A 23,665-nucleotide genomic window follows, 5' to 3' on the forward strand; every position below is an offset into this window, starting at 1 on the left:
AGACCTTCTTGTCTGGATGGGTGCGTGTGCCCCTCGCCAGGCCCCTGCGCACGCACGAACCTCTCTGGCTGGGCGACTGCGTGATCAGCCGCACCACCTTTCGCAAGCAGACCAGCTTCTGCTGCGGGGACGTGCATCTGTTCAGCTGGGCCAGCTCTCTCTTCGCACGAGGTATGTTGAAGCTGCAAAGTAAATGGGACAGTGACAACTTCAGCCCTTCTTCCTTGATCCAATAACATGGCTCGGGTTATAGATGTCTCCCAACAAACCATAAGTGACGGGGAAAAAGATACTGAGAAGGAATCTGACTCAAGTCAGTGGCAAAACACAACAGCTTTAAATGCCACTGAGGCTGCCAGGTGATGGACAGCTGGGGAGTTCACCAGGAAAAAAGAGAAAGCTACACCAGAAATTTAGGGAAAAGATAAAAACTCTTAGCCCCAGGCCGGGCACAGTGGCTCATGCCTATAATCCTAGCACTCTGGGAGGCCGAGGCGGGTGGATCGTCTGAGCTCAGGAGTTCGAGACCAGCCTGAGCAAGAGTGAGACCCCGTCTCTACTAAAAATAGAAAGAAATTATATGGACATCTCAAAATATATATAGAAAAAATTAGCCGGGCATGGTGGCGCATGCCTGTAGTCCCAGCTACTCGGGAGGCTGAGGCAGAAGGATTGCTTAAGCCCAGGAGTCTGAGGTTGCTGTGAGCTATGATGAAGCCACGGCACTCTAGCCCGGACAACAAAGTGAGATTCTGTCTCAAAAAAAAAAAAAAAAAAAAAGTGAAAAACTCTTAACCCCAGAAGGAAATAGCCCAGGGTGGGGGGTACTTTAAACACAAACACTTTAGGTATTTTTGTACCCTGATGAAACTTAAATTAACTCAACAGAGAGTGCCTCTACAGCCGGGTTCCCTCAGATGGGCAGGTGAGGAGGGGCACACTGCAGAACCCACCTGGGCAAGTCATGTGCCCACCTGGAGCCAGGTGCACAAAACCGCCACCCTGGTAGCTCCCGTCCAGCCTGCACGCCAGTGCACAGGTGAGGGCCGGGGGCCGGGGGTGAGCGTGAAGGGGGTTATCACACAGTCACCCGTCAACTTCAGCCCTTTCCATTAGGTCACAAGCAACTTCACTGCTCCCCACCCGCCAAATCAGGGTGCCCTGTACCGCCAAGAGGCCCCGCTCCAGGGAGAAGGAGGCGCCCGGCCGCCGAGGACACAGCACAAACCCTTACCTGAACTCGGGTTTCACACCGATATCTTTCTGCTGCAGGTCTTGAAGGCTTCTTGTGATTTTGTTAAAGGCAGCATCCTAATGACAGATGTTAACGAAGCTTCAGATTTCTTAAAAAGCACAGAACAGGGCTTGCATCCTGGGTGACGAGGGCTGAGAACCTACCTCGCTCGCCTCCATGGTACCCACGTATTTGAAGATGAGGTCGTATACTTCATGGTGGACGTACATCTGCGAAATCAACGGGCCCCCAGTTCAGGGCATGTGCCTGGCAACGAGGGCCGTCCCCTCCCCGCCGCCCCCGGCCACTCCCCGGCCCTAACCTCCACTGCCTGCTTCATCAGGCTCATCTGGGCCTCCTGCTTGGCGAGAATTTTCTGCAGGACAGAAGAGGACAGTTAAAGAGCTTGGATCTGCACGTGGCAAACTGCAATTCTCCCTCTTGGAAGTCCTGCCGCTTACCAGGTGCGAGTCCCGCAGAAGCTGCTGGAGGCATTTGGTGTAGAGCGCGTTCACCGAGTCCTGCGGAGACAGATGAGCGGCTCTTACCACGGGAGGCCGCAATACACAAACCTGGACGTCGGGGGCACCGCCGAGCTTCACGTGCTAATTAATGCAAGCTTCACCAAAGCAATTACATGATGGACTTCTTCAACTTTTTAGATATATATGCATTAAAAGTAGGAAAAACTTCCCCTTGGGGTTAATACATATGATAACAATACTTGTTTTTATACTTTACCATGATTTCCAAGTTCTCTACAGTAGCTTATATTATAGTTTTTTTTTAAGAGAGACAAGTGTCTTGCCACATTCCCAGGCTGGCCTCGAACTCCTGGCCTCGACGGATCCTCCCACCTCAGCCTCCCAAGTAGCTGGGACTACAGGCGTGTGCCATCACACCGGCTACACTACTTTTATAGTTGCAAACATTTATACAGATCTTGCAACAGTGGAGGCAGCAGCGGGCAAACTCCCAGGGTCGACAGAGGGACCCGGTGCCCTGAGACGGGGCACGCCAGGCAGGACACAACACGGCTACTGACTATGTGCTGACGGAGGCTCTTCCTTTCACACTCTCGGAATGTTCGGTGGAAAGAGGCGATGTTCCTGTCAAATCTCTCCGAGTGTCTTCCCAAAAATTCTCTCACATCTTCAATGGTTTTCAGGGAAAAGGGATCTGAGGGTGCCGAAGGCTCTTCTGAAAAAGAGACAGAGGCCAGGCTGGCTGAGGCCTTGGCTGCTTCCCGATGGGAGAAGTTCCATATCCTTTACCCTACTCCCACGGGCCCAGGGCCCTGTCTTCCAGGGCACAGGGGCGGATGTGGAGGGCGACTGTCCTTATTTCAAGATATTGCAGAAGAACCACCCAGTTACGGAACAGCCCAGGGCTCAAAAGCCTGGTCCTCTCACAGCCTTTTCCTGGGACCAAACCCAGACTACCCAGGGCTGTGGGCAGGGAACAGTGAGACCCGGAGCCCCATTCCTGACGAGAGCCTCACTGTGCCTTTGGCACATTAATTGTTATCTCAATTTCCTGGGGCAAATGAAGAATTATTATTCGCTACAAATAATGAGATCTCAAAGAGGCACAATGGTGGGGCTGGCTGGGTAATACCGCTGTGCGAGCAAACCGTACAGCTGAGACCCAGAGCAAAGCCAGGACTGCTGCTTTGCACAACTTGGGGGGTGCGGTAGGGACAGTCACATCACAGGCATTCCACAGTACACTGAGGTCTACGTGAATGGTGCCTCCTAGAGTTGTGTAATGTCCAACCTGCGCAACCATACACGGCAGCCCCAATCCACATCTTAGCTTGAGATGACTCTGATTGAATTCTAGGGAGAATTACTGTAAACAGTTACACAGGTTTCTAGTGGGCTCTTGAATATTTTCTGGGATGTTTAACCTTTTAACAGCTGTGCCAGGAAGAAGGTCAACAAACATTTCTCCAAATCAGGAGAAAAGGGTTTTCTTCCCAGAATACCTGAACTCTCTCTCTTTTCCAAAGGATGGGCTATGCACAGGATGCTGAAACTTTCTTCTTTTTCATTGTAGAAAGTTTCTTCAAAGAGAATGGGCACTGAGAGAAGACAGGCAAAACCGGCTCCTAATTTAATCCTGTTTCCTTGAATAAAGACATCCTGGAACAAGAAAGCCAGCATTGCACCAGCGGCCGGTAGCAACCACTGTCCCCCTCTCAGCCAACCCCCAATGTGGCACTTAACCAGACCTGCCTACCTTCACCCCAATTTGGGTTTGCCGAGACACAAACACTCTCTTGCTTTGGTCTTTTTTAAAATATATATATATATTTTTAGAGATGAGGGGGTCTCGCTATATTGCCCAGGCTGGAGTGCAGTGGCTATTCACAGGCACAATCAGAGCTCACTACAGCCCTAAACTTCTGAGCCTCCTGCCTAGGTATCCTGAGTAGCTGGGACTACAGGTGCACCACGCCCAACTGTTTTGTTCTGTTTGATACTAAAATTTTTTCTTTCCTCTTTGTTCACTTCAGTAGCTGTGGCTACGAAGTACCCAGATCCCTTTTAAATGTTGCCACGGCACAGGGAGACCCTGTCTCTAAAACCAATAAAGTAAAAGTTGCAATACAAAGAGTATTAGGCTACTTCTTGAGGAGAAGAAATCCTATACCCTCTGGGAAAAGAAGAAGTGCAAAGGCTCTCCCGCCCAAGAGACCACAGTGATCCGGCCCGCACCGTGCACGGCTGAAGAGTGCACGGCACCGTCCCTCCACGGCTCACTCTGCCCGTCGCCGGGTGCACAGGGAAGACCCGCCAAGATAAGCCTGGCTCCTCCGTCCTCTTTGTAGACTTGGGTCTCCAAAGAGAACAAATAAACTAACAAGTGGCTGACAGCTACAGCGAGGAGAACCTTGGCAGGAAAACAGCAGTGTGTCTCGTGAGCCACCGGGCTGCCGGCCTGGAGCAGACCTACCGCAACCCCGTCCCTCCTGTCCCCGTCACAGCGCCCTCGAGCCTCGCCTGCCGAGTGGAGCCGCAGCACTGACACCGGTGAGAAGGCCGGTGTGGCCTGGCTGCCCTGACCGTGGGGGGCTTGGGGAACACGGCCAGTCCTGGCTGGGATTAAGCTTCCCCTCTCAGAACCTACCGCTTCCACTTAAGAAAAACCAAAACAAAACCCGCATAGCCCAAAGTTAGCCACAGCGAGACAAGCGGACATCCTGTGCCTCCTGACGGGAAACACCGAGACAGATAAAACACCCCTTTCTCGGCATCCCTGCCGAAAACGCATAACTGGGATCTAAGCGTGGGGACGCATCAGACAAACCCATGCTGAGCGAGAGTTTATGCAAGAAAATAAAACAAAAATGTCAATGTCATGAAAGACAAAGAAATAGTGAGGATCTGTTCCAAATTAAGGAAACTAAAAAACACTAATGACCGAATGCATTGTGTGATCCTTGATCTAAAAAGAAAAAAAGTATTTTTTGTTATGCATGTTTTGCATGAGGACAGTATGCTGGAGAACATTGTATCGATGCCAAACTCACGGAGTGTGATCACTGCGTTACAGTTGTGGACGAGAATGCCTACCCTTAGGAAATACACGCTGACCCGTCTTGGGGTAAAGGGCACGGAGTCTGCACCTCACTCTCGAAACGTTTGGAAAAAGTGCCACTAATGTGTGTGGAGGGCGTGAGTGATTAAACAAACGGGCCAAAGATGTTAACAGTTAACTAGTCTGGGGCAAGGGTGCATGAGAGTTCTCTACTGCAACTCTCTGTAGGTTTGAAACTATTTAAAAAAAAAAAAAAAAAAGTTTTCAAAAAAATAAAATATTCATCCCTGATGTCCAACCTGTGGCCAAGAAACCTACCTGCTCTCAAGGGCACTGGGATAAAATGGCTCCCCGGCGCGGAGGAGGGGTGGCGGCCACTCGCCCACTCCCGGCAGAGACCCCGCCGTGGGCCGAGGGAGAGACACCCAGCCCCGTCCCATCGCCACGGGCAGCCACCAGGTCCCGCTCACATTCCCATCCCTCTTCCCTCGGCCACCAAGGCAGGGGCCGCCAGCCCTCCCACGGGGCTGCCATGTGCGGGTCACCTGCCGTCGTCTCATGCAGACCAGACGATGTGAGAGGCTGAGAAACAGGATGCTCCTTCCTCCCCCGCCCCCAAACGCTGAGCGAGCAGCCCTGGCCGACCCACCAAGAAACGAATACCTTTCCATTTAGGGTCTGAAAATGCTCTTCCACTGGTACCAAAACATAGGACTCGAACTGACAGGTAGACTGAACACTGCTTGACAGGCTTCCTCTGCAGGGGACCAAGACCTGAAGAAACAATCGGGTGAACATTAGAGAGTGTCGTCTACAACGTCAGCAGAACAGGACGCATCCAAAGCCGCTCCGGCTGGGCTTGTGGGGACCTACTGGCAGAGAGAACGGGAAGCAGCCGCTCCCCACCACAGGCAGAGGGAGGAGGGGACAGCACGAGTCCTTTCCCACCTTCAGACACGCAGACTGAGAGGCCCACACTTGCTGGGTCCCCCCACAGCGAAGCCCGGGCACCTCTCGATCTCCACTGCCCAGCGACAAGCACCAACAGGCTCAGGAGCAGGTCCAGGTGAGGACAGGAGCATTCGGAAAGTACAGAAAAGGGATACTGAGACGTCACACACAATCCCACCACCCAAAGGAGAAACACTTCACACTGAAGACGCCTTTCTTCTCATCTTTTTTCTGTTTTTGTTTTTTAAATAGAGACAGGGTCTTGCTCTGTTGCCCAGGCTGGTCTTGAACTCCTGGGCTCAAGTGACTCTCCCACCTCAGTCTCAAGTAGCTGGGACTGCAGGTGCATGACACTGTGGGCCGCCCCCCATGCTTTTTTTTCCCTAAAGCCTAGTTGTGATTGTAGATTGCAAGGATGCAACAAAGGCCAAAGAAACACGGCTTCTGTCACAGGCTGCAACCTCCAGCAGAGACGACTCAGGGTGCCAGGCGCCTGCTTCGGAGCAGGTTCAACCTAAAACATGCAGGATGGTTTGAGACGTCACCAAGCTGGGCACAGGGAACCAAGACTGACCCTGAGACCACGCCGGCTCTGATCTTGGTGGTGCGGACGCTCCTGCAAAGGAGGCATGATGAATTTACATACCAGGTCTGACCAGACAGCTGGAAGAACTGGTGATGTGAGCGCTCGCACTGAGGGTCCGCAGAGAAACATCACAGACCTCGTGACACAGGCAGAGGGGAGAGGACTGGAGGGCAAGAACAAGACACCTGCCTCGCAGAAGAGCTGAAGGCAGCCAATAATTTGCACTGACTCTGGAATACGGCCGCACACAGGGTAAGAGACATGGATAGGCCAGCATGAGAAAGAAGGGAACATCACACAAAAAGAAGACAGAAGACTGAGCAGAGGCCGCAGATGACACAAATGCACCCAGCACACCCTGTCCCGAAGTGCTCTCTAAATGAGACGCCTGCGAAGTTCACCGACCTGAGACCTGGGAAGACCCAAAACACAGGGCCTGCCCTCCCTCCAGGCAGATGCCCGCACCAACACAGGCTTCTCTCATTGCTGTCACCCGGCTGCCCCTGTAGACTCCTGAGGTCGTGGCCTCTGCTACAGAAGTTCTTTCACCATGGCTCTTGCCCTTTGGGAAGTGCCTTTCAAAGCTGTGCGTGAATGTGTTCACCTGCTCCCTGACTCTACGGGAGTGAGCACCCACCTCCCAGACACAGGGAGGACTCACGAGGCTCCAGGGAGGAACTGATTTCTGCCCTGGAGAAGCCCTCGTGGTTGACAGAGAAACAAGAGACAAAGGTGACCACCACTGTGTGAGACTCCAGTGTCACTGGGGGTACTCCACGAAAAGGCATGATTAGTCACAGACAGGGGCTAAGAGTTCAGAGAAAGGATCACACCCTGGGCTGCAGTCCGGAGGCTTCCTGGAGGAAGCAACTCATGCTGGCCCCTTGCTGCTCATTCACACACCAAGCATGCTTCTGGGGACTTGCTAAACTGAGCAGGTTTGTAATGGACTTCCTCTAAACTTAACCTCAGTCTACCACATTTCTGGCACCATTCCCACCTAAGGACACCCTCTATATCAATGCACTTACAATGCCGTGGACTTGGGCCACCTTGCTGCACAAGTCGGGGCGCCACTTTTGCAGAGCCAGATAGAAGGGATTTTTCAGGAGATCTTCATCATACAGAGCCATATGGACTTCAGATGGGTCAGAGTGCGTTTCCTGGGACAAGAGAGGAAAACGCCATGAATGACCATTTTCAGGTTTATATAACACACAAAGTCTTCATCTGGCAATTTCCAAAGAGCATCCTTGACATGTATCATTCTCCTCCACAGACTCCATCAAGAAATATCAAATATAATCCACCAATTCCAAGATGATGTGTTTATTGGTTAGATGTGTAAATTATTCTCAGAAAATCTTGTTAAACTCCAGCTCATGGCAAAAGTATAAATGGCTATTCTTAGAACATCCTACATGACCAAAATTATGACATTCTACATTCTAAAGATACTCATGTATTTTTAATGAAATATTTTAAGCACACGGAAAAGTACTGAGCAATAATGCAAATCTACCACCAGAATTAAGGAAGCCTAACATTTTGCCATGTTTGACTGAGATTTTCTTTTGGGAGATAACGTGTAACCTCTGGCATGCCCCTTTGCAAAGCGACTTCGCCATTCTTCCCCCCATCAGAAGGTGGAGCCTGTTTCCCCGCCCCCTGCACCTGAGCCAGCCCCGTGACTTGCTGCAACCAATAGGCAGAACTGACCCTGTTCATTTCTGAATGTTAGCCCCAGGAGGCCCTGCAGCGTCCACCCTCAGTCTCTTGGCACCCCAAGATCACCACGCTACGAGGAAGCCCACAGGATGAAAGGCCACGAGGGGAGAGAGAGGCCCAGGTGGTCCAGTGAGCACTGCCAACCTACCAGTGGAACACAGCCCATGGCTGAGCCCAGGTAAGACCAGCAGAACTACCTGGCCAACCCCCATAACAGTGGGAAGTAACAAACTGCAACTATTTTAAGCCACCAAGTTTTGGGCTGGTTTGTTACGCAGCAAACGCTACCTGAAACCTCATCCTTTCCAATTCCAAAGCCATATAGTCCCTATAATTTCTAAAAATATTAAAGTTTTTTTTTATTTTTAGGTCTTCAATCCATCTGGATTTTAATTTTGTACATGCTATAAATCGGGCATCTAATTTTATTTCTCCCTATGGTAAGCCAATTGTCTCATCATTATTTTTTGAATATTCTTTATCCCTTCTGCACTGGCTGATAATGCTACCTTCATCATACTCCAAGATCCCATGTATGTTTTGCCTGTTTCTGGCCTAGACTAGTGCTGTCACATAGAAATACATAGGAAATATGTAATTACATAGAATTACATATGTAATTATAAATTTTCACGTTAAAAAAGAAACAGGTGCAATTAATTTTAATATTTTATTATCTTAATATAGCCAAAATATATTTTCAACATGTGAGCATTATTTTAAAATTATTCATGGTACGCTTTACATTTTTTTTTATTCCTACTAAGTCTTCGAAATCTGGTGTGTATTTTACATGTACAGCACGATTCAATTCCTAGTAGCCAAGTGCCTGACAGCCACACGTGGCTCGTGGCTATTCTACTGGACAGAGCAGGGCTAACCCACATGACTTTACATGATTACAGCTTCATAAAAGCCTTGATATCTCATAAAGAAATGTCTACCTCCTCCCTTTGGTCTCCAAAGGTTATTCCTAGTGCTTTATGCTATCACATGAATTAAAATCAGCTTTATCAATTCCATGAACAGTCCTATGAGGATTTTTATTGGAAATATACCCAATTCATGAACTAGAGAGTCAATATTTTTACAATATTGAATCTTATCATTCATAAACATGGTATATCTATGAATGTCTTCTTCTATGTCTTCCAACTAAATTTTTCCATAAACATTATATACTTTTATTAGACTGCTTATTTATATATTCTGCATAGATTTTGCTGCTGTTGTAAATGAGATTTTTAAAACTAGATTGGTTGTGGTAGGTAAGGTTCTAAAAGCAAAAGCCAAAGGACTTACATCAGAGTCATACTGTACAGATAAAATAAGAATCCGGGGGAACACACACCTACCACCACCATCAGAACTGTGACTGGCGAAGCCAGAGTCTGCCCTGATCTGATTTGTGACCGAAAGCTCTGTGAACAGAAGACTACAAGTCAACGTTCAGCTCACTTGCTGTTTTAAGGATGTTGCCATCTACAAACTGCTACACGCTGCTAAGCAATGCGAGCAGGTGCTTTGTATGTTTTAAGAACAGTCCAGGGCCGGGCGCAGCGGCTCACGCCTGTAATCCTAGCACTCTGGGAGGCCGAGGCGGGTGGATTGCTCGAGGTCAGGAGTTCAAGACCAGCCTGAGCAAGAGTGAGACCCCGTCTCTACTAAAAATAGAAAGAAATTATCTGGCCAACTAAAAATATATATAGTAAAAATTAGCCGGGCATGGTGCGCATGCCTGTAGTCCCAGCTACTCGGGAGGCTGAGGCAGTAGGATCGCTTGAGCCCAGGAGTTTGAGGTTGCTGTGAGCTAGGCTGACGCCACGGCACTCACTCTAGCCTGGGCAACAGAGTGAGACTCTGTCTCAAAAAAAATAAAAAAAAAAAGAACAGTCCACAGCTGGTCCTCCATCTCCCTGGGCTGCTCCCCCTAGCACAGACCAGTGTGGTTGTACCAACCTACCAGAGAGGAAGTCCACCAAATGGGCACAGAGGGGATCAGATTTCTTTCTAACCACGTCATTCCAACTCTCTAAGCCTGCACCTTGGCCTGTGCAACAGAGACCACAATACCTGCCTGCAGGGTTCTCACGAGGATCACTTACATGCCACCTTCACTATTAGTGACGTACAGTACTGCACACCAATGTGCCACCAGTTACTACAAGCTCACATGGTACCATCATAAGAATTAGAAAAAGGTGCCAACCCCCCCCCCCCCCCCCGTGGACATGGTCCCGTGCAAATGCGTGTAGCTCGGGAAGCAGCTCACAGGCGGTACAGTGGCCTGTTTGACATCCCTGCTAGCTGGCACCCTGTGCGATGCGTGACCCGCAAAATCATATACAATGGCTCTGTTGTTAGTGTTTGATTTTCTTTTAAACATTTACTGTCTTTTTAAAAATTTATCTTAAAAAGAAATCTTTACCCCCCAAAAAAGAAATAAAAAGAAATCTTATTACTACTTTAAATAGAAAAACAGTATCACTTCCCACAGAGAGGAGATAATCTTAAAGTTAAAAATTATAAAGCCAATTAATGTCATTTAAAATCTCACTAGATACTATTGCCTGCCAAAGGTGCTAAACTTAAGCCTGTGGCCTTCTCTCTTCATCACAAAGAGAAAGTCAGCAACTTCTAAAAGCACAAAGCGAATTTATCCTTGAAACAATCAGCTGAATGAAATCTGAATGAAAAACTGAATTACTTTCTCACTATGTAGCAATGTTCCATAATGCATCCTGTGCAAACACCACGCATAACTGCATTATGCATTCTGACCCTTACAACAATGGCAAAAACAGACACCATTTGGGAGCATCCTTGTTCCAGGCAGTGCAATAACTTCTATATATCCTGATCCTATTCTAGTGCATACAGTAACTCTCGCTAAGTAGGCATCATTAGCCCCAGGTCATAGATGGAGAAACAGGTTCAGCTGGCTGACTCAAGGTTACACAGATGTCAGAATTTATTCTAAAACTCATCCCGTTAACCACCACACCCACCATGTGAAATAAACACACCTGGAAATGGGTTCATTTCAGGAGCCACAGATGGCCAGGAGCCAGACTTTATTTTCCCAGATGGAAAAGTCCACATGACACTGAATTCCCTCCACCCGGAGAGAGCTGTCTTGGCTGCGGGCCCCCTGGGGTCTGCCTGAAAGAGGCCCCAGAGCTCCCTGCAAGTCCTCTTAGGAAAAAGAGCCTCGCATGAAAATGTCTGCGTATAATCCCTTCCTGGGCCCCTGGGATGGCTCTGCGACAATTCAGGTATTTGAATTGCTGAATTCAATCATTACTGGAGCCCAGATAATCTTTTTAGGAGTCCCCACCAGAACAACTGGATAATGCAATTTTGCTGGGACAGTCACAAGCAAAAATTCTTCTTGGTTTCTGACACAGTTGGTTCTACGTGGCAGACTGCAAAAGCAGATGCTTTGGACAAAAATCATGCAAGCAACAGGATGTGATATGGTCAGACTAAAGCTGGGAAAAGACACGCCTGCTCCTCAGAGAAGATGCTGGCAGAACACCAATACCTCCACCCCCAAGACGGAGGTGACAGGGACAAGCTTCAGCAGAGGAACTGACAACCTAGCTGGAAGGTAAGACGAAGGAGAGCAAGAAGGGAACAGCAGAGAGGGGGGATGGGGGGATGGGAGGGGCATTCCCAGCAGGGCCAAGAGCAGGGAGGAAGGTTCAGCGCAGGTACAGGAAACCCAAGACTCCATGAGAAGGTGAGCCCAGGGAAGGACTCCAAGCAGAGTAGGTCAGAGAGGGGTACAACAGCAAGAGAAGGGAAGGCCACCGAATGCCACATCAAAACATGCAGGTCACATGCATGCACACACAGGCTCCTAACAGGCACTGCCGCTGAGTGGACAGAGCTTGCTGTTGTTATCTAGCCTCAAGTCATCCGCTTTATCTTGAACATCCGTCCTCCTGGTCACCAATGACTGAACCCTCTGTCCAGGGGCAGGGATTCAAAGAGCTCTGTCCAACACTGTTCTCAACCTTTCTGTCCTAGTGTTAAAAATACGTAATAATCTCATACAATCTGGTGCTTAGTGCCAGAGTTGAATTCTTATACGGGGGTAAATACTTTAATGTAACACTTCTTACTTGCAGGAATTAGTTTTCTACTTTAAAATACATGCAAAGAAAACAAACTTTTCCTTATAAAACTGGAAAGGTGGCCGGGCGCGGTGGCTCACGCCTGTAATCCTAGCACTCTGGGAGGCCGAGGTGGGCGGATCGTTTGAGCTCAGGAGTTCGAGACCAGCCTGAGCAAGAGCGAGACCCCACCTCTACTAAAAATAGAAAGAAATTATATGGACAGCTAAAAATATATATAGAAAAAAATTAGCCGGGCATGGTGGCGCATGCCTGTAGTCCCAGCTACTCGGGAGGCTGAGACAGGAGGATCGCTTGAGCTCAGGAGTTTGAGGTTGCTGTGAGCTAGGCTGACGCCACGGCACTCACTCTAGCCTGGGCAACAGAGTGAGACTCTGTCTCAAAAAAAAAAATAAATAAATAAATAAATAAATAAAACTGGAAAGGTAAGTGAAACTTGCAAAACTTCTTAAAACAAATTCCATCCCTGCCCGAGCTCAAATGATGTGAAAATTTATAGGAAATCCAGTGGAGTTCATTGGAGATACTAAAGATCCCGGAACATGAGTTATCTGACGTTTATCTATGAACTGGAGAGCCGTGTGAGGCCTCAAACGAGTATCCGGCATTTGAGGAGGCAACGTGTGCACTCGTGGTTTTGTGGTCTTCAACCGTCCTGCTAGCCCAGATAAGTCTGGGTGACCAGGAACCATCTGGTGACAGCGTGCAGCCCAGCTCAGCAGAATTCGACACACGGCACTTCCATCAATACCTTCCAGAGATGCACTCCCTGCTGAAATCTCACAGCTGTGGCTGCTCCCATCCTTCCAGGGCCCTGACCAAAGAGCATGACCCAAGCAGGTGATGAGAAATATCCTCTAGTTGGTCTAATCTGTCAGTCAGAAGGAAAGGGCAAAGAGGGAAAACGTTCTATTCATCTACCTTTAACACCAATGGGAGCAATTTGATGATGTAACATACATTGTTATGGTCACCTGTGTCCGTCTCGCCTGTAACGTTTATGGATCCTGTCCACACTTTTCTCAAAGCTCCTCATTAAAGCACCCAGCCCTGCATCTGGCTCACTGCAGGCACACAGCTGCTCACCCACTCGAACAAATGACAGCAGGGTGTTAAGAGGAAGCTCAGGCTTCCAGGGAGGTGACATCTCTCACAGAGGCTGGAAATCCACTGCCCACGTCCAGGGTGGAGAGGGGCTGGCCCCAGGTACAGCAGGCACAAAAGCAAAAAGCCGAAAGCAAACAGGGTGCTCAGAGCCAGCCCAACAACAGTGACAGCTGGAACGTGCAGGGTTAGAGAAGGAGAGGAGGCCCCAGGGCCAGAAGCAGGGTGGGACCAGGGAGGGAACAGAAGAGTTCGGAGGGGCCACTGTGCTCCAAATGCCTCCCCATTACCCTGTCCCTGGAGCGGCAGGTAGAACCGCCACGCACCCATCTCTCTGCCAGTCTCTTGGGTGGAAGGACACTTCTCAGTGTCCCTCATGTGGAGAATCAACCTCAGGACAAATCAGGGTCAGACTCTTCTGGACTGAATCCCTTGTAGGCCTGGTGTCTGTCTCTACGTGGTCACATTCCCCTGCTCCTCTGAGAGAGAATGAAGTTTCTGGACACCAGCCTGCCACTGGCAACTGATAACAGGGAGAGCCCCAAGAGAGCAGATGCCACAGAAACACTAACCAGTACACGGAAACATCGATAACAGACCCAGCAGCTGCCTTCGTGAGGACAACACAGGCCAACGGCCACAACTAAAACCCTGACCCCAGGCCCTGTGCAGACGCTTCTGCCTGCCCTCCCAGAACGCTGCCAGGCAAGGTCATTTCAGGCGGCAAGTCCAGGCTGGGCGAGCTCACCCACGGTGCAAGTTGGGAGTATCCAACTTCCGGGACCCACTGCTTTCCCGCCACTAGGGCTGGTCAGCAGAAGTCTCTGCTCCTATCCCCATCCCACATCCCCTCCTCCAAGGCCTCAGTCACACCTGTCCACCTGAGACCCAACAAAGTGATCTTTCTAACAATGGGCTTCCCCTCCGCTCCCTATCAGATGAACTCTCAACTTCCCTGCTTGGTACGGTCCAATATCTGGCTTCTGTTCACCCCTGCAGCCTCATCACCCTCTACTGTCCCCAAAGCCATGCAAAAAAAATAGGTTCTCCCTCTTTCCACCCATTTTGTCCTGAAAACTGCTATTCCCCTGTCAAGACGCCGGTGTGGCCTGTGGGTGGCTGAGACGCTCCTCCCCAGAGAATGGTCAAGGCCTGGAGTGCCCGAGCCCTGCAGTCAACAACCAGCCCACTGCTCCGCCAAAAGACCGGCCCCTGAGAGAGCGTGAGCCCCGGGGGCCCAGTACTGCGGACCCCAGGCTGCCTGAGCAGCAGGCCTAGAGGAGATAAAATGTTAATATCCACTGCTCTACTCTAGGACTCGTGGGGAGGAGGCATTATTTAGTGAAAATAAGGGTATTTCTCCGTGAAACCCCAAAACTTGGAAAATCCCAGCTCTCATGCAACTTTATGGTCCCCCCCCCCCAGTTCCCTGAACGTCCTAAACCTTCAGTGAAGACGCATCACTTGCCCCCGCCGCCCAGCACGGACCACGGGTGCCCACGTAGCCCGCACCTCGAGGGGCGGCCGGGGGAGCACGGCTGGGTCGCGCGCCGCTGGGCAATCCAGTTCCCATGAAAAACGGAACAGACCCGAGTCTGGAACATCTCTCAGTGCTTGCGAAGTAATGTTTGGGCGGACGAAGACCCCGCAAGCCAAAGGTAGGCAGGCAGGGATCCCCTCCGCCTGACCACCCGGGAAGCCCACCAGCCCGGCACGGCGCGGGGCGCAGGCGGCCGGGAAGCGGCGGAGGCGACCCTACGTGAGCGACGGCCCCCTCCCCCCCGCTGTCCCCAAGTTCGAGCTCCTGGGACCTGGACCTGCCCGCCCGCCTCGGAGCCAGGGACGCCTTCCTCGCGCCGCCCCTTCCTCCGACACAGGGCAGGTGGGCGCGCGGGGCCGGGGCCGGGGCCGGGGCGGGCAGACGGCCACCGGTGGGGACCAGGGCTCGGGGAAAGCCCAGGCGGCCACCGCTGGGACCGGGGCCCCAGCGGCAAGGAAAGGGCCCCTCCCCCTTTCCCCGGGCGCCGCCCGGACTCCGGCCCGACGCCCAGGGAGGCGCGGGGACACCAGCGGAAGGACACTTACGGGAAAGGTTACATAGCTTCATCCCAGCCGTCCCGGGTGCAGGCGGCAGCTCCCGAAGACCCGCTCGGACCTCGGCACCCCCCAACCCTCGCGCGGCCGCTGGCTCCACGGCCCACCCCTTATCCGCCGTTGGGCGGAGCCGCGCCCCTGCACGGCCCAATGAGTGGCCGTGCTTACCCGGAGTGACGTGTACGCGGAGCAATCACGGAGCCCGCCCGGCTGGGGGTGGGGCTCAGGCCACTCGCAGCGCTTCCTACTCAAGGCAGCCCCGCCCAGAGCCCACGACTGCGCGTGCCCAGCCGGGAGGAGGGGCGGGGTCGAGGGCCGGTCTGGCCCAGGGGTGGGGTCCGTCTGGGCGTCTGGAAGGCGGCGGGACCGCAGTGGGAGGAGAGTCAGGCCCGGATCGTGCGGCCGAGAGTCGCCCTTCACCGAGCGCCTTGGGGGGACAAAGTGCCCAGGCCTGCAGGCACCCCACGTCCTGTCCAGCAGGGTTTGGGAGTCAGCGTTCCTGGGCTCTAGTCCCCTCGCTTGCAGGGACTCCGCGTGAACTAACCCCCTTTGACTCGGCCTCAGTTTCCCCGTCTGTGAAATAGGGAAGGGTTGGTTCTCCCGCGCGCTAACCTTGTAGAACTGTAATGGGGTGCAGGGAGGGAGCGACGAGGGACCTACACGTGATCTACCCGCGCGGGGCCCCGCCTCCCCTGATCCGGGGGTGGGAGCTCCGGGCCCCGCCGGCTGGAGTGGGCGGATCCAGGACCGGACACCGCCCTCGGTAGCGGCTGGCGGAGCGCGAGGCTGGCGCTGGAGGAGGATGGGGTCCGCGCCCTCGGCGTCCCGGGCAGCCGCCGTGCCGGTGAGGGCAGTGCGCAGACCCGGAGTGTGACCCGCGTGCGCCCGGGGAGCATGGACCAGGGCCCGGGACATAGCTCCTAGGCTCCCCTCCGCGCCCTGTCTGCTGAGGCGCACGTCGCGGGTCGCGGGCGGGCTCCGTCGCTCACGGGCCATGCCGAGTGCTCGCGCCACTTGGCCCGGGGTCGGCGTCGGGGCTGGCCGCGTCCTGCCGCGCTGACGGCGAGGCCGCACCGGAGCGCAGCGCCATGGCGAGGGAAGAGTGCAAGGCGCTGCTGGACGCGCTCAACAGGACGACCGCGTGCTACCACCACTTGGTGCTGACCGTCGGCGGCTCGGCGGACTCGCAGAACCTGCGCGGGGAGCTGCAGAAGACGCGCCAGAAAGCGCAGGAGCTGGCGGGGGCCGCCTGCGCCCAGCTGACGGTCGCGCTGCGCGACCGGGGCTTGGTCGCAGAGGAGCGCTCCGAGTTCGAGCGCCTGTGGGTGGCCTTCTCCGGCTGCCTGGACCTGCTGGAGGCCGACATGCGACGCGCGCTGGAGCTGGGCACCGCCTTCCCGTTGCATGCGCCGCGACGGCCGCTGGTGCGCACCGGGGTGGCAGGCGGCTCCGCGGGCGTGGCGGCGCGCGCCCTGAGTGCCCGCAGCCTCCGGCACGAGGCACAGAGCGACTTCGACGTTGCGGACCTGCGCGAGCTGGAGCGCGAGATCCTTCAGGTGGGCGAGATGATCCACAACATGGAAATGAAGGTCAACGTGCCCCGCTGGACCGTGCAGGCCCGGCAGACGGCGGGCGCCGAGCTGCTGTCCAGCGCCAGCGCAGGTGCCTCCTCGGCCGGGGTCGTGTCCGTGGAGGAGCGCGCGGGGCCCTGCGACCCCAGCAAGGCGCTGGCCGCCACCGTTTTCAGCGCAGTGCTGCTGGCCGCGGTGGCCCTGGCCGTGTGCGTGGCGAAGCTGAGCTGACGGACGCCCAACGCCCGCCTACCACCCCCGCTCTTTCCAGGGAGACCAGACTCGGGATGGGCTTGGGGTCTGGTTTGTTGAAGGGGATTGGCGTACACACGCGTTTTAAGCACACACCTGCCTGGGCAGGACCTGATTTCTTCTCGCCGGCCTGGGAGGAGTTAACTTTGTGCGGGCGGCAGGGCATTACCGCTAACGTCTGCAGGAGCTTTGCGCCCTATTAATAGAAAACCGTCACAGTGACCCCAGATCTCTCCGAGTTAATGAGTCAACACGTCTGCTGCTGGGGCGTCTTTACGGGGAGTCCAGGTTCGGAGCCCATCTCTGCCAGAGTCGCCCCCTCTCCGCGGGGGACGGTTTGAAAAGGGGGGTGGGGCAGAATTAACTTCGGAGGGGGTACTTGCTATGTGTGGATGGTGGTTTTGTTTCCTGCACAAGAAACAAATTGCAATAAGATGTAAGCAGTTTTTATTACCTTAATCCTTGGGGGCCTAAATTTAGAGGAGCGTGCAGATAAAGTTCATACAAAGTGCTTTCTCTGCGGCGCGCTGTTGCGCTTCTTGGCAGAGTTTGTCCATTAGTCACCAAAAGCAGCTAGAAGAGATTTGAGGTCGTAACCTCCCACTGCTGCTCCTCAGGGTCTGACTCCGTTTCGGAAACCAAAGGAGGCCTGGTGACCCCGCCGTTGCGGGGCTGGATCCACTGCACACACTTAGCTGCGGAAAAGGCCCTCCCCCAGCCAGCCCGGGATGGGGTACGAGGGGGAGCGGAAGCTTTGGGAAGAGCCACATGCTATTTAAACAGGCACTTTCTCCTTCTCTGGGGCTTATTTTTCCAGAACTAGACCAGAGTGTTTGATCCTCGTCTGGGGGAGGGCTGGGGAATCCTCTTTGGAGCACTTAATCCTATCTGTCCCCCGCGATTTGCTTGCTGGCCAATAGGAGAGCTGGCTTTGGAGGGAGCTGCCCAGCTTCCTGACCCCACGCGGCCCCACCCCGGAGGGTAATGTGGCATTACCGCCCCGGAGGTTTTGAGCCAATCAGCTCTGACACTGGGCTAGAATGCAACAGCTTTAAGTTGGACTTTAAGAAGCTTTGTAAGAAGCTTTTAAAAAATGATAATCTCTGAAAGAAAAATGATGTGACCACATCGTGTACTGTCAAAGCTGTTTTTTTATAAAGAACACTGGGCCATGAATTCATACCTGCCAACGACTCAAACATAGCACTCTTTACATACATATTTAGGTTACTAAATAGACATCTGCATCTGTTTTTTTAAATATTCTCTTTTCCCCCCCACATTTCACTTCAAAATAAATCTACACTCTTGATTAGCATAAACTACTGGAACCACAGGTGTAGATGACAGGACTGAAGTGGCCCCTAATTCTTCTGATCAGTAAGTAAGGAAGACAACCTGGGTCCCAGGAGGGTGTTTGCTGAGCAGTGTTGCCACTGCTCACCTGTGGTCCAGAGAGGGCCCCGCTGCATTCTTGGGAAAGTACGACTGAGACAACAGATGGATTTAACTTTCTAAAGGTAACTTCTAATAAAATCCAGAAACTGACAAGGATTTTTTTTTTTCCTTTCTTTTTTACCCCAGAAGTGGGAAAGGGTACCAGGAGGAAGAGATTGACAGTTTGTCACAGGAACAGCTGGGAGGGCCCAGAGGCAGAGACAGGTGGCATCAGGAGTGCTGTCTGGATACCCAGTTCCAAGGGTCACTCCCCACTTGCTACCTAGCCCTCACCCTCCCCTCCTCAGCACACAGATCCCGGTATCTCAGGAAAAACATGGGATCTGCTTTTATGTGTCTCTGATCATGCTTTTTAAAGGCCCACAAGGTCTTAAGCCGATTAAATGTTTTATGACAATAACTAATAAACTCCTTCTGCCTCACCCAGTCTGGGTGAGTCTCAATCGGAGCCACTTCAAATTCTTTTGCACCTGCCTTCCTGGGTGCCTTTGGAGATGCCATAGAAAGTTTTTAGGCCAGGCATGGTGGCTCTAGCCTATAATCCCAGAACTTTGGGAGGCCAAGGTGGGAGAATCCCTTAAGGCCAGGAGTTTAAGACCAGCCTGAGCAACAGAGCAAGACCCTTGTCTCTACAAAAAAAAAAAAAAAATAGGAAAAATTAGCCGGGCATGGTGGCGAGCACCTGTAGTCCCAGCTACTGTGGAGGCTGAGATGGGAGGATCACTTGAGCCCAAGATTTTGAGGTTGCTGTGAGCTGTGATGACACCACTGCACTCTAGCCTGGGCAACAGAGTGAGACTCTGTCTCTTTAAAAAAAATTTTTTTTCAAACGAAAAGAGAAAGTTTTTAAACTCTTTCTATACGCGATACAACATGGAATCTCTGTCACCTTCTTCAGAGTCTCATCCCTCTCAGGCAAGAGAAGGCTGGGGCATTTTGTGACCCGGTGTTGGAAAATATCCCTAAAAAACAAGCCCTAAAGGTATTCTGCTATTTCTAAGACAGTGCCCCTCTGTTCTTATCAAGGTATTTTGGTTCATGAATATTAAAAAATTGTTCAGCACAACCTATTAAAGAAACAACCCATCAGATGTGTAATCTATTGAAAGCAATGGACAAACAAGTCTTTTTGTTGTCACTTTCCAACCGCTTGGCAGATCCTTGGGTATTTCACCTGCATCAGATGTATACCTGATTCTGAGGGTCCTCTGCTCCCTGAAATTAGTGATAAAATGTTGCAAAAAAATCTGAATTGCAATAAACATTCATGCTGTGGACCTATTAACCTAAACAACTCTCTGAGTTTGCAAATTTTAAGCATTAGAAACATTTGGCATTATTTGGAGTTATAACATTGTCCAATAGGACTTCTGCTCTATGACTCAAGCAAAATCATTTTCTGCCTTGAGCAGTAGGCTGCTCTCTAACTAGTATCTCTGCTCTCATCTCTATGTATAATTCAGGAGATCGCTTTCTGATAGAAGCTTGATTCAATTTAGATGTTTGATGTTGAAGTCATTAATTTTTTATAAACATTTGGTATCATTTATACCATGATACAAGTACAGGGGAAAAAAAAACCCTGAAAATTCAGAATGTGTTAGCTGACAGTGAAGAGACAATAACTTGGAATGTCAAGGCATTTATCATGGTAACTTTGTTTTCAGAAGAATGAATTCTGAACTATTGCCATTAGTAAAATAATAATATTTGTAGGAGAAAAAAATGCCCGGCATATTCTTTTTGAGGTGTTCTAAGACTTATGCTTTTAAATGCCACAAGGGACACTATTTTTGGTGAATAAAATTCGAACGTAAACTTCATGATGTACCTAAGGTTTACAGTAAGCTACATAAAAGATGTGTGATATTGAATGCCTAAAAAACAATGTGTGATACTGAATGACTAGACAGTAGTTTTGGTTAAAGAGAGTTCTGGTTTGCATGAGGACCTTGCTAGTGCTGCACTTTCCTTTTTAAGGTGCATGTTGCTACGTTTTTAGCTACTCCACGCTTTTTCAGAATGTACTTCTCTGCTCCGTAATGAATGCTTTTTAAGGGTGGGAGCCCCAAAGCATGAGCCTGTGTGTCAGCCTGAGAAATAAAATGCCGTAGGACTGGCCTCTGCATTCCTCTGCGGTGCGCCTCCTCCGGCAAGGCCTGGCAGCTGTGATGGGCAGGGGACGCCACCTCTCTCTCCAAGTACCTCAAGTCATTGACCCCCCTGTGCCTCACGTCCCTCATTTGTGAAATGGGGGTCATGACTGATTAACTCAAAGATCCCTTGTAGAGCTTAAAACGTTTAACAGAATGCAGTTAAACAAAAAAGGGTTATGTTGTTTGTTGGTTTTGTTTTGTTTTGTTTTGCTGGTTGGTTTGGGTGCACATTGGAATGGAATCTCATCGTTTGGTGGTTATTGTCTAAAATTAAAAAAAAAAATTCTTGAAGATTTCATATTTTAAAAATCAGAATTAACTAAGCTTACTGTGATTTTAGTACACACCAGAATTAGTAGATACACTTAAAAGCTAATGTGTATAAATGCAATTTATTTATAGTCTTTAAATTAGATTAGGAATTTAAATTCAGGCTCTAAGTCTGAGTCTAAGAAAACCTACCACTTACTAAAACAGTTTTACCCAGCAATCGGGCCACCTGAATGGATTCTGGGAAATTGCAGATACCAAACCCTGTCATTTGTCTTGGAAGCTGGGAGAATCCTATTTTGTAAGTAAGTCGGTGGCCTCAGAACTCTAACTGCAGAGCTGCCTGCTGTTGGGAAACACGAACGCAGCCTGGTTTGCTTTTGTCTGTGGCATCAGATCTAAGGTGGAATTAAAGGCTTTGTGTCTACTTTCTGAATGATGTCTCTAACTAGAATATTTATTAATAAGTAAAAAATGTAAAGGCAATATGCAGCATTTATAACTTAGTGGGAAAAGGCACCCTCAAACGAGTTAGCTGTCAACTTGTCATTTTCAAAAAAAATAATCTTAATTTTTTTCACATGCGTTTGAAGGGAAGTGAACATCCTGATCAACATATTTGCCCTTCACAGATATCACTGCATAAGAAGATGTTCAGAAATATTCCAGGATTATAAATCTCCAAGTGCTTTTCTACAATAAGATTAAATTCCTCTTTTAATGTAGAATGGAAACCAAGAATAGGTCTCCACATGAAAGATCTTTGGCTGTGGCCAACACAGATCAAAGCCATATTTCAAATATCATTTCTTCTGGCTCTCAGGAACTGACCAAAGGTAGTTCCAGCCCCGTGTCCATGAGGACAAGATGGATATCTGGGAGAACGTTCTTCTCACTTATTTTTATCTCATTCAGTAGAGGATGCTGGGTGTTTCACTGTAATACTGAGGTCTTGGGCATACTCATTCTTTGGTGTTTAAGTTGAGAATTTTAAAAGGCTTGTATGATCAATATGAATAAGCCAAATGAGAGCTCCTGTTGTCAAAATAAAGAATCCTTTTAATATGCTGGTGCCGGAAAGCAAAGTTGAGTGTCCCCTGCTTGTGTGTATGTGTTAGGCGTATGGAGAAGATCTACAAAGAAATACACAGAAATCAAAATATTTGTTAAGGTGGTGGGATTAGGAATGGTGTTTTCCAGTGTTGTTCTTTAATGTTGTTACATTGTTTTTACAATAAAATTTTGAATGCTCTTGTCACCTAGAAAATGTTATTCTGTTATTAAAGATGTAAATTTTAACAGTCAGGGTCTTAAGTATAATAAGAAATAACTTCAGAGCTTTCTCCAGAAAAGCAAAGCAAAACACTTCAGAATCTTACTCCAGAGGATCAGAAACATTTTGAAATGTAGTATCGAGACAGAATAGCACAGAATTAGGATTGGCTATGGAACAAGGCACACCTGGGTTCGGATCAGATCTCACTGAAGAAGGTCCTTAATCTCTGTGACTTCATTTCCTTCTCTCTACAGCGGGAATAGTAATAGGGTATCCGTCACAGGGATATTGAGATAATGCTGTTTCTGGACACGACTCAAGAAAAGTTAGCTGCCACTGCTGTTACTATTTATCATTCTACTTTAAAAGTGCTAAAAATTGAGTGGTTGGACAAAAGAAATAATATACATGAAGACATTTAACTTTCTATAACTTAGATAAAATCTTCTAAAAATCAGTTTGAAGGTTAAAGCTAGATATACTTGTCAAAATGAGAGAAGGTCTGTGTAAAGGGAAAAACACGTCAACCCTATCCTCCCACCCCAGGCTCTGGCAACCACGGGTCTGATTTCTTTCCCTGTGTGATGTTGTCCGGATGTTTGTCTCCTCCCAAGCTCATGTTGAAATTTGATCCCCACTGTTGGAGGTGGGGCCTGGTGGGAGGGGTTTGGGTCACGTGGGATGATCCTTGACGGGTTGGTGCTCTCCCCGAGGCAATGAGTGCATTCTCACTTACTAGTTCATGGGAAAGCTGGTTATTTAAAAGAAGCTGGCACCACCTCCTCTCTCTTGCTCCCTCCTTGCTGTGTGACACACCTGCTCCCCCTTGGCTTTCTGCCGTGATTGGAAGCTCCCTGAAGCCCTCAGCAGAAGCGGATGCTTGCACCATACTTCTACAGCTTGCAGAACCATCAGACAAATAAACCATAAATCTTTCTTTATAAATTACCCAGCCTTGGGTATTTTTCTAATAAATATAGAGAGGGTCTCACTCTGTCACCCAGGCTGAAGTACAGTGGTGCGATCATAGCTCACTGTAATCTCAAACTGCTGGGCTCAAGTGATCCTCCTACCTTAACCTCCAGAATAACTGGGACTACAGGCACCTGCCACCACACTTAGCTAATTTTTAAGTCTTTTATAGACACGGGGGTCTCACTATGCTGGTCTCAAACCCCTGCGCTCAAGTGATCCTCCTCCCTCGGCCTCCCAAAGTGCTGGGATTACAGGCGTGAGGCACTGTGGTCTGCCAGGTATTCCTTTATAGCAATGCAAATGGACTAAGACCCCATAGTTTTGCCTT

The 23,665-nt window shown here is 50.2% G+C and overlaps 2 protein-coding genes across 3 annotated transcripts in view; one reads left to right on the forward strand and one right to left on the reverse strand.

The window, feature by feature from the left end:
• ANKRD27 (ankyrin repeat domain 27) overlaps nucleotides 1–15,445 on the reverse strand; it is a 39,989-nt gene extending 24,544 nt beyond the window's left edge. For both annotated transcript variants that reach the window (XM_069458391.1, XM_069458390.1), the window contains exons 1-10: nucleotides 15,371–15,445; nucleotides 7,346–7,477; nucleotides 5,441–5,551; nucleotides 3,222–3,378; nucleotides 2,280–2,434; nucleotides 1,696–1,755; nucleotides 1,557–1,610; nucleotides 1,399–1,464; nucleotides 1,235–1,311; nucleotides 61–182 (exon numbers count right to left, since the gene is read on the reverse strand). In XM_069458391.1, coding sequence (XP_069314492.1) covers nucleotides 61–182; nucleotides 1,235–1,311; nucleotides 1,399–1,464; nucleotides 1,557–1,610; nucleotides 1,696–1,755; nucleotides 2,280–2,434; nucleotides 3,222–3,378; nucleotides 5,441–5,551; nucleotides 7,346–7,447 — 904 coding nt within the window. In that variant the 5' untranslated portion in view covers nucleotides 7,448–7,477; nucleotides 15,371–15,445. The remainder of the gene's footprint in view (nucleotides 1–60; nucleotides 183–1,234; nucleotides 1,312–1,398; nucleotides 1,465–1,556; nucleotides 1,611–1,695; nucleotides 1,756–2,279; nucleotides 2,435–3,221; nucleotides 3,379–5,440; nucleotides 5,552–7,345; nucleotides 7,478–15,370) is intronic.
• A 766-nt stretch (nucleotides 15,446–16,211) lies between these two features.
• Nucleotides 16,212–17,516, forward strand: RGS9BP (regulator of G protein signaling 9 binding protein). The gene has a single exon (XM_069457844.1). It carries the CDS (start codon nucleotides 16,468–16,470, stop codon nucleotides 17,179–17,181), a length of 714 nt encoding a protein of 237 aa, XP_069313945.1. The 5' UTR covers nucleotides 16,212–16,467; the 3' UTR covers nucleotides 17,182–17,516.
• Nucleotides 17,517–23,665: the final 6,149 nt, after the last annotated feature.

This window comes from Eulemur rufifrons, chromosome 24, assembly GCF_041146395.1.
Source record: "Eulemur rufifrons isolate Redbay chromosome 24, OSU_ERuf_1, whole genome shotgun sequence".
Taxonomy (NCBI): Eukaryota; Metazoa; Chordata; class Mammalia; order Primates; family Lemuridae; genus Eulemur; species Eulemur rufifrons.